General features: G+C 47.6%; 1 protein-coding gene across 1 annotated transcript in view; it reads right to left on the reverse strand.

Moving 5' to 3' along the window:
* Positions 1 to 15,440, reverse strand: part of FSIP2 (fibrous sheath interacting protein 2) — a 40,488-nt gene extending 25,048 nt beyond the window's left edge. The window contains exons 1-16 of the mRNA XM_083588146.1: positions 15,264 to 15,440; positions 14,565 to 14,690; positions 13,505 to 13,666; positions 12,358 to 12,447; positions 11,352 to 11,491; positions 10,677 to 10,821; positions 10,409 to 10,519; positions 8,952 to 9,096; positions 7,449 to 7,553; positions 7,127 to 7,272; positions 6,248 to 6,305; positions 4,042 to 4,641; positions 3,047 to 3,168; positions 2,370 to 2,448; positions 988 to 1,069; positions 307 to 343 (exon numbers count right to left, since the gene is read on the reverse strand). Coding sequence (XP_083444272.1) covers positions 307 to 343; positions 988 to 1,069; positions 2,370 to 2,448; positions 3,047 to 3,168; positions 4,042 to 4,641; positions 6,248 to 6,305; positions 7,127 to 7,272; positions 7,449 to 7,553; positions 8,952 to 9,096; positions 10,409 to 10,519; positions 10,677 to 10,821; positions 11,352 to 11,491; positions 12,358 to 12,447; positions 13,505 to 13,666; positions 14,565 to 14,690; positions 15,264 to 15,371 — 2,256 coding nt within the window. The 5' untranslated portion in view covers positions 15,372 to 15,440. The remainder of the gene's footprint in view (positions 1 to 306; positions 344 to 987; positions 1,070 to 2,369; positions 2,449 to 3,046; positions 3,169 to 4,041; positions 4,642 to 6,247; positions 6,306 to 7,126; positions 7,273 to 7,448; positions 7,554 to 8,951; positions 9,097 to 10,408; positions 10,520 to 10,676; positions 10,822 to 11,351; positions 11,492 to 12,357; positions 12,448 to 13,504; positions 13,667 to 14,564; positions 14,691 to 15,263) is intronic.
* Between the last annotated feature and the right edge of the window lie 757 nt (positions 15,441 to 16,197).

Consider the following 16,197-nt stretch of genomic DNA (forward strand, 5'->3'; position numbering starts at 1 on the left):
CTGAACAGAACACCCAACATTTTGATTTTCATCCAAAAGTAGTCAGGCAGGTGGGAGGCTCTGAATTCGACTGGGTGGCAAAACTGTGGGGGGCATAACCCTTCCCCGTGCAATGTTTTTCCAATCAAAACCCAAGGAGTTTGTAACTAAATTTTCCATGCACATTCCTGAGTTTGATGAGTGTTTCAGCTATGCTTAGATATGCAACTGGACACCATTTCAAATCAAGATGGCGGAATGAACCTTTTAGAACTGCTCAGTTCATCCGCTATGAAATGTATCAGCACAATTCATGGAGTAACCTACTTTTCCTCTTAGGCTTTCCCGGATTCCCGACTGGTCTCTGAAAGAAAAGGGGGGAGGGGGGAGTAAAGAAAAGAAAAAGAAGAGGAAGTCAAAACGTTGGAGTGAAGTTGTATTTACATGTGCCTAGGATTGGGCCACTTCTTTCAGGGATGATCTGGCCAACTTGCGCACCAGTGAGTATCACGGCAACAGCTTCCTGGCCCAAGCAATTGAGACAACTCTGTTGTGGCCAGTTCTGGTGTAGAAGGGGAAGGGAACTCGTGGGATTTTTCCCCCCAGAGCAGGATCAATCACATCCATCCACCAGAGCCCCTAAGCCATAGCTCTGGCAAGTGAAAAAGGCAACAACAAGGCTTTCAAGTTTGCATGCGGCAGATTAGCATAGGGAAAGCAGACGATGGGGGTGGGAATAACCAAGCAGAGGCTAGGCACATCTCGCCTGTTCTTGAACAGGGTCCCTACTTCTCACTAGCAGTTCGAACAACAGCACTTTCTTGAAAGATGGTCTGTATTTCTAATTAAAATCTAATTGCTGTATTTCACTTGGCTGGCAGGGCTGATGTGAGCTGCAGCTGAGGGACATCTGGGAGGCAGTTACATTGGCTACCCATTCTCTAGAGTAGAGGAGAACTATGCAAATTCCTTATCATGCTTCATTCCAATTCTCTCTGGGGCACTTACGAAGTAGAAAGCAGTTGGTGGATATAAGCTGAGTAAGAGGACTCAGAATCCTCATTTTCCTGAGATGTTGAGGCCATACGCTCTGCAAGAGGAGATAGACCTGGGGATTAATAATCCTGTCAGGGTTGCAACTACAATCCAAGCTAGTGGTGGTGGGGAAACAGTGAGGGAGGGGACGCATGGGGCAATGCCTCTCCCCCTTTGGCCCACTTTATGCACCCTGCACAGGGCTTTATGCGTGAATTGAAATAAACTTGAGACCTAGCCTCTCTAATTTCATAAATCAAGCCTGGGCAGGGCATATCCAATCTGCTTCCAGACCACAGACTTGCAGGTATAATTTGAACAGAGGAAGCCTCCAATGTGTCTAGCTCTGTGAGTTGCACTGCCAAATCCATGATGGGAAAGCTACATTCAGTGGAAACCTCCATTTCTCAGCTCAGACCTGGGTCAAGACATGGGCTGGTCACACCCTCCGCCAGGGCTTGACTTGTGAAATTAAAAATCCTGGAACTCAAGTCTGCTAGGAACCCATGTTCTCTCCCACTTCTTCTTCCCCACCTCCAATCCCATGGGAAGATAGTGGTAATGTGATGGTGACAAGGGAAGTCACCAGAGCATGTGGAGTACAGTGGTCAAGTCACCTCTGTCCAAAAGAGGCTGGGGCTAGTGAACCAGAGGGAGCATGAAAAAGGCTCTGTGAGCGACTGAGGCCACCTGAGCCCCCGTGGACAGTGCTGAAATGCATTTCCCACTTTACAAGAATTCAAGAAGACCCTTTTCCCATTTAAAAGAAGGTTGGGAAGCAGAGAACAGGCTCAAATCAGTATATACACACAAACATTCTAGAATCATAGAATTGTAGAATTGGAAGGGACCCCAAATGTCATATAGTCTAACCCCCTACCAAGGGTCATCTGGTAGTTCAATCTCAGTTAAAATATCCATGACAGATGGCCATCCAATCTCTGCTTAAAAACCTCCAAGGAAGGAGAGTCCACAACCACTGGGAGAGGAAGGGGGGTGCGGACCGCCCCAGGTATCATCCCTGAGGGGGAGTGACATTGCTGCCCCGCCCTCCTGGGATGCTGACCCCGCCCCTGTGGGCAGCTAGCCCCGCCCCCAGGTGCACAGCATGTGCGCCACTCCGGGTACCGGAGCAACTAGCTCTGCTTCTGTGCACAACCTCCCAAGTTCCACTGTCGAACAGCATATGTCAAACACACACACACACACACACACACACACACACACACACAGAGCAAACACCACACCATAAAGTATGAGATGCTTAGGATACTAAATGACCACTTCCGGAAGCCTAGAAGGCAACCAACCTGCCTCTCTCGCCATGTGGGGCCTGTGTTCAGTATGCTCTGTACCTATTTTGCTCTTCTCCACTCTCCTCTTCTTGCTTGAGCTCCTCTCCTTGGGCTGACTCTCCTTCTCACTCTGGGCAAACTAAAGCAGACATTTAAAAGCAGAAGTATTTGTTAGCATCCGTTGAGAGTCTCCTGCGACTTTGCCAGGTGAATTTTAAGCCACCCCAAAGTTTGAGGAACCCCTTTATGTCTTACTCTTTTCCTCCAGGGAGCCCAAAGCGGTGTACATGGTTCCCCTCCTCTAAATTTTTATCCTCACAACAACCCTATAAGGTAGACTAGGCTGGGAGGCAGTGACTGGATCCCAAGGTAACAACACCCTGTGGGCTTTGTGGCTGGCTGAGGGATTTGAACCCTGGTCTCTCCCAAGTCCTAGTCCAGCACTCAAACAACTGTGCCTCACTGGCTCTGAAAAATAAGCTGTGGCCCCTTTAAGGATTGTAGACGGCCTCCCAGGTGGGGCGGTGCCACTGGAAAGAAAGGTCTTGCCAGCTTCCTTGAACCTTCAGGTGTCTTTGGTCCTTGGCTGAGACAACATCTCCCATAGGTCAGCCAGCAGATGATCTGTTCCACTCTCCCCCAGACAAGCCCTAGCAACTCCCAACCCATTTTGAGCCTGATGCTGCTTCCTTTGGGCAGCTTTTAACTTTTTGCCGTTGAGCATTTCAACCATGTACCATTAAGGTTGCTCGCTTCTTCTGCTTCCCTTTGCCAGAGCCCTCGTTAACAGTATGATGGGGGGTGGCTGAAGAGATGTTGGCTTTGTTGGAAGGCTTCGAGGATGATCGATTGGACACTCCTAGAACGAAAGAGGGAGGCATAACTGGCATTTGAGGCACAGAGATCTGGAAAACCTTGACCTTGGCTCCTGGCCCACCCAGGCACTCCGCTGGCACCCTGCCACTGACGCTGCAATTCTAGGGTTGCTTACCAGGATCAATATCTCCCCGTGCCCAAGATGCAGCTTTCATATTCACTGTAAAGACCTGCTCAGCAATGGCCCTCTTCAATGTTAATTAAAAGATTCCTGTTTGCAGAACTTAATGGTTTTGTTGCTTTCTGTTCAGCACAGCTGGAAGATCAGCAGTGAGTTTAGCCTGTGAATTGTCCCTTATCAGCCCCTTCAGCATCCCACTCTTCTCCTTCTAACCTCTCCTTGGTGTCCCACCACCAATCCCTGGGGTCTGAGATTTCCTCCCCTGGGGCTTCCCTGGCTGGTGTCTCCCACTACTCCTCTTTGTCGAGCCAGTCCCTGACAGTTGCAGTGATTTAAAAGCAGAGAGTGCTGTTGTTGCACTCAGGTATTGCTCAAGGGTTTCCCACTTTAGCATCCAGCTGACCACTGTGAGAGCAGGATGCTGGGCTAGATGGGACATTGGCCTGATCCAGCAGGTTCTCCTTACATTCTGCATGTGCATAAGGTGTGTGCCTCACATAGAGCTGTGTGGCAGCGATGGGCTAACTCTGTCCCCTGTTTCTGCTCCAGTGCCAGTCTGTGGGTAAGAGCTTGGCAGGGAGACTTCCACACTCAGGGAAACTCCCTGGGTGTTTAAAAACCTGGAAAACAGAAACTTTTGCAAGCACACAGAATCTGATCCGCAGCTTTCCTCCCTGCCCTGTATATTTCAGGTTAAGCTTTGATCCTGCCACTCCTCCAAGCCATTAAACTTACCGTCGACGGGGACCTTGCCACTGCCGCCGCTGCCTCCGTGCTTGCTGCTGCTGCCACCACTGGAATCGTAGCCACCGGTCACTTTCCCACTATGCCTGTACAACCGGCCTGAGCCAAAGCCAGACTTGTTGCTGCAACATCCGCCGGAACCACAGCAGGACCCCTTGCTTCCGCAACCGGCTGATCCGCAGCAGGACCCCTTGCTTCCGCAACCGCCTGAACCGCAACAGGATCCCTTGCTTCCGCAACCGCGTGAACCACAACAGGACCCCTTGCTTCCGCAACTGCCTGATCCGCAACAAGACCCCTTGCTTCCGCAACCGCCTGATCCGCAACAGGACCCCTTGCTTCCGCAACCAGCCGATCCGCAACAGGACCCCTTGCTTCCGCAACCGGCCGATCCACAGCCTGACACGCCACCTTCGTTGCTGATGACTCCGCCAGAGACAGAGGGTGTGATTTTCTCATTCATGCTTTCTGCGACACTGGAGGCAATCTCTGTCGGTGGGTTGGTGTTACTGGTCAGCGACGTGAGGTCTTTGGCGGAGCTGAAGGAAACTTTGCTGCTGCCGCCACCTGGACCAGTGATGGCCTCGCCCACTGCACAGGACAAAAGGTGACATCTAAGATGGGTGAGTTTTAATGTTGGAAGCTACCCGGGACAGTAGGGTGAAGGGCAGGCAATAAATAAATGACAGCTCGAGATTTTGGCGACAGTACTGAACCTGAAAATGTAAACAAACTGCACAAGCCAAGCCTTTGGTGTCTTCGGCCTTGTCCTGTGGAACCCTCTGCCACTAGAGATCCAGCAGGCAGCTTCTGTGCCAACCTTTTAAATGCCTGATGACAACTTTTCCATTTCACCAGGCCAATTAAGCATACATCTCCCACAATGGTCTACTGATGTTTGTTTTTAATTCTTTTGCTTTTAACTTGTTTTTAATTTCTTATGATTTTACTGTATGGTTTCGTATTATTTCCTGCTAGGGGGAGTGGAAACTTTGGAAGGAATTTAAAAGGGCATATTTTAAAGTTCTAACAGCCTATATTTCCACGCTTTGCTTTGCTGCATATTCAGTGATTTTAAATCTCGCCTGGGGTTCTCTCACCAGAGTACTTGCCCCAAACCTGGAACTTGGCATCCAGGGAATTCTGTTTTTATACCTAATTTTTCTTTCCCAACGAATATTTCCCCCGACTCATTTAATCTCCACAATGACCCTGTGATGGAGGCTAGACTGAGAGGGGCAGTGACTGGCCCCCAGTATCACCCTAGGGAGTTTCGTGGCTGAGTGGGGATTTGAACCCTGGTCACACCCAGGTCTTAGTTCTGTAGGATAATCAGCCTCAAATAACCAACATGCTTATGTCTAATTAATGCATGAAGCGGCTAATGTCATAGAGTAAGCTGTCCTGTCAGGTTTAGCTAGATCACTCCCCATCACATTGGGAGGAAGGTTAATCGAGCCTACTGTACTCCAGTCAACCAGAGAAGCTCAGCGTGTGAAGCGGTTTTGATCTGGTTGCTCCTGCTAAACACATGTCTCTAACAAGCCTTTCTTGTGTTCGTATACCAATAATTTAGGAACTTTCACCACTGTGTAACTAAGCTAAGTTTTATTGCCTCTGTTCTTTGACTGCTGTGTGAAAAAGCACATGAATCTGACATCTGGAGAATTTGTAAGTAAACAATTTTTAACCAACTGAATGTGTGGTCTTTTACTCTGCTGGGGGAAGAGAGGACTATTTTGGAACTCAGAAGGGCATATTTTAAAGGTATAACAGCTTGTATTTCCATGTTTTAGCTTGCAGCGTGTTTTGTGATTTTAAATTTCTGCTGGGCTTCTCTCACCAAAGAGTACTCACCCCAAACTTGGATCTTAGCATCCAGGAATTCTCCTTTTATATAGCTATATTTTGCTTGCCAGCCAACAAGTCCAATACCCTAAGCCATCACACCACACTGGCTTTTGTCCAATGGGCACCAGGCAAGGCTTTTGAGGGTACATCTGTACTCAGAGATGCTGTGCTGGCAATCCCTGAATCAATCAGTTCAAGAATATCCCAGTTCTTTACGCCCTTGTCCCTGGCCCCCGAAATAAAACCAAGTTCTCCCAGTATTGGAGCAAAAGACACTGAAAACCCCACAGTCCATACCCTGCACCCTCATCCACCTTGCGGAATGAGACTAGGAAGACCCTCTCACCTGGCTCCAATTCAAGAATCTCTTTCTGTAGGTCTCTCTCGCTAACAGCACCTTCATGCTGCAAAGAAAAAGCAGTACAAAAGGCAGGCATTTTAACAGACTCATTTGGGTTGGAACTAGGCTGCAATAGACCCCAAAACTCCCTCTGGGAACACAGAAAGAGCCATCCTGGATGAGTCTCAAGAACCCTCCAGCCCAGCACATTTTTTCCCTGAGAGGGGCCCTGCTGAATGGCCTGATGGAACAACTCCTGCATTGCATGCAAAAGAGGACCAGTTCAACCCGCAATAGCATTTCCAGGTAGCACTGGGAAGGAGAGCATATTTTCCCCACTATTTATTTAGCAAGATTTATATACCACATAGTAATATATATAAGCAGTTTGTAGGTCCCCAGAGACTGGTACAGTGGTACCTCGGGTTACGTATGCTTCAGGTTACATACGCTTCAGGTTACAGACTCTGCTAACCCAGAAATAGTACCTCGGGTTAAGAACTTTGCTTCAGGATGAGAACAGAAATTGCGTGGTGGCGGTGCAGCAGCAGCAGGAGGCCCCATTAGCTAAAGTGGTGCTTCAGGTTAAGAACAGTTTCAGGTTAAGAACGGACCTCCAGAACGAATTAAGCACTTAACCTGAGGTACCACTGTAATTCAGATTTATTCTGGAGGCAGAACAAAACCTCCATCTCATTATTTTGTCCAATCCTCTTTCATAAGTCCTTTAAACTAGTGACCATCATTATTGCATGCACTGTAAATGTTTGTTGACCGTTTCCAACATATAGGGCCCTCATATAGCCAGGCCAGCTGCCCTCTTCCTGGGTCGGTGGCCTTCAGAGCACAACTCAGCCACTGGATTCTGACCCCAGGTCTACTCACCTCCAGGGATGCGGCAGACTTGCTTGCGGCTTCCTCTGCATTGGGCAGGGCTAAGAGGGATGTCACGGACTGCTTAGTCCCATTCTTCCCTTTGACAGCGGTCAATTGGCTCCCCAGCCTGGTCGCACTGGTGCTTCCTCCCGGAACTGGGATAGGTCAGAGAAGGAGAAGAGGCGGGAGTGAACGGCCTTGCAAGATGGGCAGCGGGCAGGGGGCTTTGGACAAGTGTGAAGCACACCATTTGTCTTTCTCTGGGGGGGGGCCTAGCCTTGACTCCGCTCCCAGTTCCTTTTCCCGCACCCCCCAAAAAAGCAGAATGTACCTTTTCGAAGCTCTGGTCCTTTCTTGTCCAGGAGGCTGGTGGACTTCCTCTCAATTGTTGAGGTCTTACTGGTCTCCTCGGTGCTTGTCTTGGGCAAGGAGGAGTCTTTAATCATAACCATAATCATAAGCATAGTCAGCCTCTAAAATAGCTGAGATGTCTATGGCGGAGCAGAAAAGCCCCTGAATGTGGCATTTAGCCTCTGCATTTGACATGCAGGAAATGTACTGTATTTTTCGCTCTATGGGACGCACCGGACCATAGGACGCACCAGACCATAGGAGGGGGAGAACAGGAAAAAATAATTCTCCCCCTCTCTGCTCAGCGCCTCTTCAGCGAAGCGGGAGGAGAAACGGAGCCCCTTCCATTTCTCCTCCTGCTTCGCTGAAGGGGCGCTGCTCAGCTCTCCCTCTCTGTTGAAGCCAGGACAGTCTTGCTCTCCCGGCTTCAGCAAAAGGAACCCGAAGCCTTTGGAGTGCAGCGCGAGGTCCCGCTGCGCTCCAAAGGCTTCAGGGATAGCCACCTGAAGCCTTTGGAGCACAGCGGGAACTTGTGCTGCGCTCCAAAGGCTTCAGGTTCCTTTGGCTGAAGCCAGGAGAGCAAGAGAGCGCTCCCTCTGAGCTTCGGAGGCTTCGCGTTGCTATCGCTGAAGCCAAGGAGCCTGCATTCGCTCTATAGGACGCACACACATTTCCCCTTAATTTTTGGAGGGGGAAAAGTGCGTCCTATAGAGCGAAAAATACGGTATTTAATTTTAGTCATGGACAGTGCTTTTTTTCTTAAAAAATGTTTGGGGGAACTGTCATTTTCCTACTCATATTGAAATACTGCCCCTCAATGAGGCCAAACTTAGATTCACAAAATGTTTAGGGGTATGCATCCCCCACAGAAAAAAAGCCCTGGGTTTCATATTTCAGTGGAACTCTCTCAGCAGTTTATCAATCCAAACAAAGGCACGCAGTTTAAAGTCTACATGTTGTTAATTTCTCTTGTTGAAAATCTCACCGTTTCACCTTTTTTGCAAACTGCTTTGAGGGAGTTGTTGTTTTTTTACAATCAAGTGTTCTATAAATTTTATGAAATAAATAATAAGGCAAGAAAAGAAAAACAAAAAGGAAACTTACAGAGTGTATCATCTAAAACAGGCGGAAACCAGCAACAGGGAACGGCTGCAAAAGTTCTTAAAAGCAGCGCAACAAATCTACTTAAAGGCAACAACAGTGGATTCTTTGCAGCTAGGAAAGGGAGGAAGGAAACAAACCGGAATGGATAAAGAGAAGACATAGCTTAACCTACGCATAAGCCTTGAGTGAGAAAATCAGGATCGGGGCTTAAACAATGGTTTGTCCAGGGGAGCCCTAGGGAGACTTGAAAGCATCCCAGGAGAAGAGGAAGTAGGGGAGAGAGAGGGAGAGAGAGAGAGAGAGAGAGAGAGAGAGAGAGAGAGAGAGAGAGAGAGCACAGCAGGAGGTCATTCCATGAAAGCCGTTCCTGGCCAAGTACCTTGTTTTTTAGCTGGGGGTCCCCGATCTCCGACGTCCATCGTGTGGACCATCTTGTCAGGAGGGAGCAAGAAGCCTTCTCTCTGGAAGCGTTCCTGCAGCTTCCTCAAGTGGTGAGCCATCTTCTTCTCAAGCATGTTCTGTTTCTGCGGGGTGCACAAAGGGCAGAGCCTCGTCACTGTTTCGGGATTCATTCCAGGGTCCTTTGCAACCTCTCATCGTGCTGGATCCAAGGGGAGACGCTGGGGGCCCCCCCAAGCTGGCAAAGGCACTGCCCCTTTCATTTTGCACCACAAACACTCAGAAGCAGCATGAGAGAATTATTAGTTTGCATGCCTCACCTCTTTTCAGGCTGGGGGTGGGGGGCCCACTAAGCATGCCCAGCTGGAACACACACACAAAAAAACCCCAACAGCAATCACTGGGTGCAATTCACAGACCAAGTTATTTGGCAACTGCCCAATGATGATCAGCTGGATAGCTCAGTTGGTTAGAGTATGGTGCCAATAACTCCAAGGTTGCAGGTTCAGTCCCCTGCTGCATATTCCTGCATTGCAGGGGTTTGGACTAGAGATGATCCAACAATTCTATGCTTTGCCAGATTTTGCCCCTATGAACTGGGCATTGGCACCTTCTTTCTGTTTTCTGTGATGAATTGCTAATTTCTCCAATCTAAACAGAGCAATTTTGCTATACCAAAGGGGAGCAAGTGAAAGGAAGCCAGTAATTAAATCATTCCCTATGTAATGAACAGGAACTAACCAATTGAAGGACACTATCAAGCATGGAGTACAGAGTTGTCTCTTAACTCTGTACTCCATGCTTGATAGGAAGTACAAGGAATAAAAAAAAAAAATTCCGACGAAAGAAGAATGGATACAAAAACTTATGGCAAAACTTACTGGAAGAATAATAAATCAGGATAACAAACTTTTTATGAAGGAATGGAAATGGTATATTGAATATTTACAAAAAGATTGCAAACAGATAAAAACATTGGCAGGACTCTTCTAATAACCTGCAGTTTTTTAAATATAGATATATGAAAATAGATGAACAAAAGAATGATTTAATATAACTTATAATATGCAGGGAATGGTGATATAAAATTTAACAAATCACAGAAAAAGGAGGAAGTAGATATTTGAAATATCTGAATTATTGTTAAATTGCTACTGAAATGTATATAAATGAAAATCATATTGCTTTTGAAAAAAGGAATAAACTTTTAACTAATATTGCAGGGGGCCCTTTGCTAAATAAAGGTTGCTGCTGAGTAAACATTAGGGAAGGGTCTTGGCTAGGAGGATGGGAACTTCTGGATAATATAGAACTACGTAGATGGAATGCTGGGCAGAACCTCCTTCCAGCTGATTGTGGCACCCTACCATGACCGCTCAGATGTCAGCCAAGACCCACACAGCTGCCAGCCGCCTTCCCTGCCCCTCTTCCACTTACCCTTTTCAGCTTGTCTTCCTTGCTCTTCCTCCTCTGCTCTTCGATTCTTGCTTCCCGTTTAACGTCGTCACCAATTTTCATCAGGAGCAGCATTTCCTTCTTCCTCCATTCCTGGGAAACAAAGACTCATCAGCCGTTGGTCACCTGTGCTGTCCCTGTTTTCAGCTGGGTGTAAAACAGCAAAGGGGACCCAACTCCCAGCAGCCCCAGTGGCCAGAGAGTATGAGAATGGGTGCCACCTCCTGTTCCAGCTTCCCTTTGTGGTTACCTCTTCCATTTTCTTCCGTAGGAGGAGCTGCTTGCGTTTTTCCAAGCCTTGCTTCTTTTTGTCGTCCTGAGCCAAGGCGAGTTGTCGGTTCTCTTCTGCCAACTGCTCCAGTTTTTCCAGCTCCTGGTTAATCAACTCTAAATATCTTTTTGAAGAAAAAAGGCAAAGGATTGATTAGAATGGCTTGGCTGGTCCTCACCCCATTTCCTCTTCTTTGCTCAAGTTTCTCGGCTAACCTGGGGACTTCAGATAAGCCCTGGAGGTCTGGCAACTTGATGTAAAGCTGAAAGCTCATTCTCCCCTCCCCGCATGCCCTCTGGTGGCCCCAAACCAATTTATGGAAGGGTAAGGGATTGATTGGTTGTCGGTTTGAGCCCCACTTTGAGCTAAAGATTCCTGCGTCACAGGAGGTTAGGCTAGATGACTCTTGTGGTCCCTTCCAACTCTTATGAACTGCAGTTCATTGTTTCGGCCCATTTCTCCTGCTTTTAATTCCTGTTTTTTCTTGCTGTTTATGCAGAAGAGGATTGCAAGAGAGGCTTCAAAGGAGCACCAGGCCCAGCAGGGCAGGCTGGTTTTGTGGTGTCACTCAGCAAACCGCACAAAGGTCCGCTTTAGACCTCATGTGCAAAAATGCCCTCAAGACTCCTCCCCCTACCCATCTGCTTCGGGCACCTGTTCCTCATCACGGTCTCCTGCTCCTGTATTGTGGGCCTCTCCTCTTTCAGCATCCAGTCCCGATATTTCGACGTGTCGGCGGCCTCCGGAAGATGCTGAGTGTCTTGGAGCTTGGTGATCTGCTTCTCAAGCATTTTCTGGAATTCAGAGGATTAGAGGGATGTGGGCATCAGGGCTTTTGCTTGGGACACTACTGCCAGCAAGTCGTCACTTGGGGTTGGGTGAGCAGAGGAACGCATCAGACCAATTTAGTGGGGCAGGAGAGCTTAAAACAATGCCAATGTTTTTCACATCTGGCACCCAATAGGCCCCTTGGGTTTCCAATAGTAGTACATGGGGTAAGGTAAAGGTAAAGGGACCCCTGACCATTAGGTCCAGTCGTGACCGACTCTGGGGTTGCGGCGCTCATCTCGCTTTATTGGCCGAGGGAGCCGGCGTACAGCTTCCGTGTCATGTGGCCAGCATGACTAAGCCGCTTCTGGTGAACCAGAGCAGCGCATGGAAATGCTGTTTACCTTCCCGCCAGAGCGGTACCTATTTATCTACTTGCACTTTGACGTGCTTTCGAACTGCTAGGTTGGCAGGAGCTCACCCCGTCGCGGGGATTTGAACCACCGAACTTCTGATTGGAAAGCCCTAGGCTCTGTTGCTTAACCCACAGCGCTACCCGCGTCCCTTTAGTACATGGGGTAGATGGATCTAAAAAGCCTGGGACACAAATTTTCACGGCTGTCCAGCGGCTACAGTGGCTCATTTACCAGAGGTAACGTATTTAATGTTAACTCTGGAAGCATATACTCAATTCTGACCAAACAAAGCACAATATACACCAGGAGCCCAAGATGGTGCACGTGGTTCTCCCGTCCACATTTTATCCTCACAACAACCCTGTGAGGTAGGTTAGGCAGGAAGTCATGCCTCTTATCAAGTTTGCAATATGCTCTTTGTTTGTAGCAGCTGAGCAGAGCAGAAGGAGATCTTTAAAAATGGTCCCAAGACTTGCCTGTTCTCTGATGTAGTGTTTTTCAAACTCCAGCTTGAGGGAGGTCAGGTACTGCCTGTATTCGTTGAATTCCTTCAGGGTACACACCACCTAGGAGGCAAAAAGGAGTCAGGCATCCATGGGAAAGGTTCTTTTTTAAAAATTATTTCTTTGGTTTTTCAGATTAAAGTTTTACAATCACATATCCAACATATAACATAAAAACAAGATTCCAAGGAATCTCTTGGACCTCCTCCCCTTTGTGGGTCCAATTGTTAATTATTTCCTCCTGCATCTTTTATGATAATCCAGATCTTTTACATCTCCATTATGTCCAAAATTCACCATTAAACTATGTTATTCCAATCCTACTAACGATGTTAGCTGTTTAAGATGGTTTTTAAGATAAATTATAACTTTCCCCTATTCCTTATTAAAATTTTGGTCTTCCTGATTTCTGACTCTTCTGGTCATTTTAGCCATTTCTGCATAATCTATCAACTTAATCTGCTATTCTTCTCTGGTAGGGACTTTATCTTCTTTCCATCTCTGAGCCACCATGGGACATAGCTGTCAACTTTTCCCTTTTCTTGCAAGGAATCCTATTCGGAATAAGGAAATTTCCCTTTAAAAAAGGAAAACATTGACAGCTATGCCATGGGAAAAGGTTCAAGAGCCCTCTGTGCATTTCCATGCTCCCCCGCAACAGTGCCGACATCCTAAGGCCCTGTCTGAAATCTGTTTACTCAGAAGCTACAGCTCTTCCCCTAAGATTCTAGTCTTCATGGCTCTTGAGAGAAGACAGATATACCGGTAAATATAAACACAAGAAGCTGCCTATCAATGCATCTAGCTCTGTATGGCCCACACTGGCTGGCAGCAGCTCTGTGGGGTTACAAGCACAGAGTCTCTCATAGCCCTACCTGGATATGCTACAGCCCTACTCCTTTAAGATGTTTAATTTTTTTCTATAGGATTTGCAGCTTTTAATATGACTTCTAGACTGTTTTGAGGTTACATCAATGGTGTTGTTTGTTGATCGCCTTGTAAAAAAATGTTTCTGGCATGGTGTGGTTTTTTTTTATATCTGTCATTTTGCAGTCCTGATTGCCTCGCTAGAAAAGCACAGGGATGTAGCGGCATCAATGTCTGAAGCAGCTCAACTTGCCTTGTTCTTGTCAGTGATGTGGCCTGCCTTTTTGAGCCTCCGCAGGTTGTCTTTCCGCTTGTAGTAGGCACGCAGGTGTGGGTCGTGGAGGCTCTTATAGCTGGGTGCCATGAGTTTGCAGTATGGGTCGTTCAGGTCAAAAGTGGCAGATGGCTGGTAAAGCTGGGGATTATTATTATTATTATTATTACTATTACTATTATTATTATCATTATAATCATCACCATCATTATTCCTATACCACCCTTCATCCGAAGATCTCAGGTTCACGGCATAAAAACACAAGATAAAAACACATAAAATGCACAATAAAAACAAAAACAAAACAATAGCCCCACAGCAATACGTCAAAAAGGGTCAGGGAACGAGACAGGACATTCCATTCAAGTATCAGGAAGAACTTTCTGACAGCAAGGTCTATTTGACAGTAGAATGGACTCCCTTGGGAGGTTGTGGACTCTCCTCCCTTGGAAGCTTTCAAGCAGAGGGGGGGTGGCCATCTGTCAGGGATGCTTTAGTGGAGATTCCAGCCTTGCAGGGGGTTGGACTAGATGGCCCTTGGGGTCCCTTCCGACTCTACAATTCTATGATTCTAACAAAGGATCTCTCAGACTTCGAAGCAGCCTTCTTCCCCAAGCTGTTGGGTCTCCAGATGCTTGTGGAGTACTACTCCCACCAGCCGCAGCTGGCATGGATGTCAGGAGTTGTATTCCAAGAGGGCGACTGATTGGGGAACCTCACTTTGAAGCGGGGGGTCAACACAGTTCCAGGTGCATTGCTGGTTCCACAGAACTAACTGCAATGCCTATTTGGAATGCTTTATTGTCTAGGACTGGAGCATGGCCTTTTCAGCAGTGGCTCCCCTTTTGCGGAACACTTTCCCCAGGGAACTTCACCTGAAGCCATCATTAAATATCTTTAGGTACTGGGCCATTCCCCGCCCCCTCTGTCAGGCTTTGGGATTTAAATTATCTGTGGTCTCGTCGGGGGGGGGGATGTTTTAGTCTCGCTTTTTAAAAGTGTGGCTGTGTGTGTGCATGCATAGATGTCCTCTGTTCACCTTTTCACCCAAATTGGTCCTGTAGAACATAGTGTTTGAGCCTGGCAGGAAAGGGATTTTGGTAAAGAGTGGCATGTCCAGGATCTGGTTGGGTCCCACGGCTGGCATCTGCTTCCCAGGCCCCACCTGGAAGAGTCAAAACATCCACGTGTCAGCAGGGAGAGTTGCTGCAGTTGCCATTCACTTTAGGGTTTCTTTAGAAAGGTCTCTTGAGGATGCAACAAAAAACCCACGCCTCGCCAGTGTGTGTGCTACTGCCAATTGCTTCACACAAGTGCAGCTCCAGAAGCACACCACAAAGTTCCGGTAACTTATTTTCAGGCACATGTTTTCAAGCTACATAGCTACTCTGCTGCTTGCCCAGTGTATTGGGCATGGGATAGGCCAAACAGCTTTGTGCTCAGAGTGTCAGTGGCCTAGGCTGACCCTTAGCATGGCATCCTTCAGACATTTTGGACTCTGATTCCCATCAGCCCCAGGCATCAGGTTGGGGGATTCTGGGTGGGTTAGTGGGACACAGAGCAAACCTCCCCCAGAAGCAGATTGATCTTCAGTCCCAGAATGTGGACAGGTGGACCACTAACTGTCCATTGCCTAGCCTAGGAACACGAGTCAGAGATTTCCCCTCCTCGGCTTGCATTTCTCTCTGGTTCCTCCTCCCTGACTCCAGCTCCAAAAAGAGGGTGGTTCAGCACTCACGTCTACAACGTCTTCGTCCGGTTCCATAGCTTCGAGCGCCGTCCGGGCGCTCTCAGTCAGGTAATGTCCCATAGCTGCCTTCAGCAGCCCTCGGTTGGGGTACGTCATCTTGAGGTTCAGTCTGGGTTGTTGCCCTCAGAGGACATGGCCTCCAACTGCCACCTCCACATAGCCCTTCTAGAACTCTCCGAGACATTGTTAGCAACAGGGGAGTTCCACCAGCAGTTCTCTGTGGAGCTCTCAAGATCTTTGATGTTCCGTTCCGAGGGGGGAAATCAGGCGATGGAATCCACCATTGCTGTCCAGATTCTTAATGACTCCAAAGCTCACTCACCTCTGCACCACAGAGGATGCTAGCAGGCTTGCTTTGCTAAACATGGGGATTATTATTATTATTTTGCAAATATATTTGTTTCATTTTATAGTGTATACCAGAACAGAGAGAACAGTTATAACAACAGATTAAAAAGTTGAGAAACAAAACTATAAAACAGGCACGCAGAATGAATGCAGTTGCACATGGGTTAAAAAAACCCAAGTCCAAGTAAATGCACTAATATTAGCATCATCTGATGATCAACACTAAAGTCACAGATCTGCCAAGCTTTCGACAAGAGTTGTCTTGAAATCCTGCTTTCTGGGCCTATTTAGTTTTCTATGTGTTGTATATAAGTGTAAATGCGAGCATATAGCCCTAGGACACCCCAGTCTCTGCTGACCTGTGTCCCAAGGAAACCAAACCCTGGGTAAGTACAGTCGTACCTTGGTTTTCAAACAGCTTAGTTCTCGAACGTTTTGGCTCCCAAACACCGCAAACCTGGAAGTGAGTGTTCCGGTTTGCGAACTATTTTTGGAAGCCGAACATCCGACGGGTCTTCCGCATCTTCCGATTGGCTGCAGGAGCTTCCTGCAGCCAATCAGAAGCTGCACTTTG

Source organism: Podarcis filfolensis (genome assembly GCF_964270895.1).
Source record: "Podarcis filfolensis genome assembly, chromosome: 15".
In the NCBI taxonomy this organism is placed as follows: Eukaryota; Metazoa; Chordata; class Lepidosauria; order Squamata; family Lacertidae; genus Podarcis; species Podarcis filfolensis.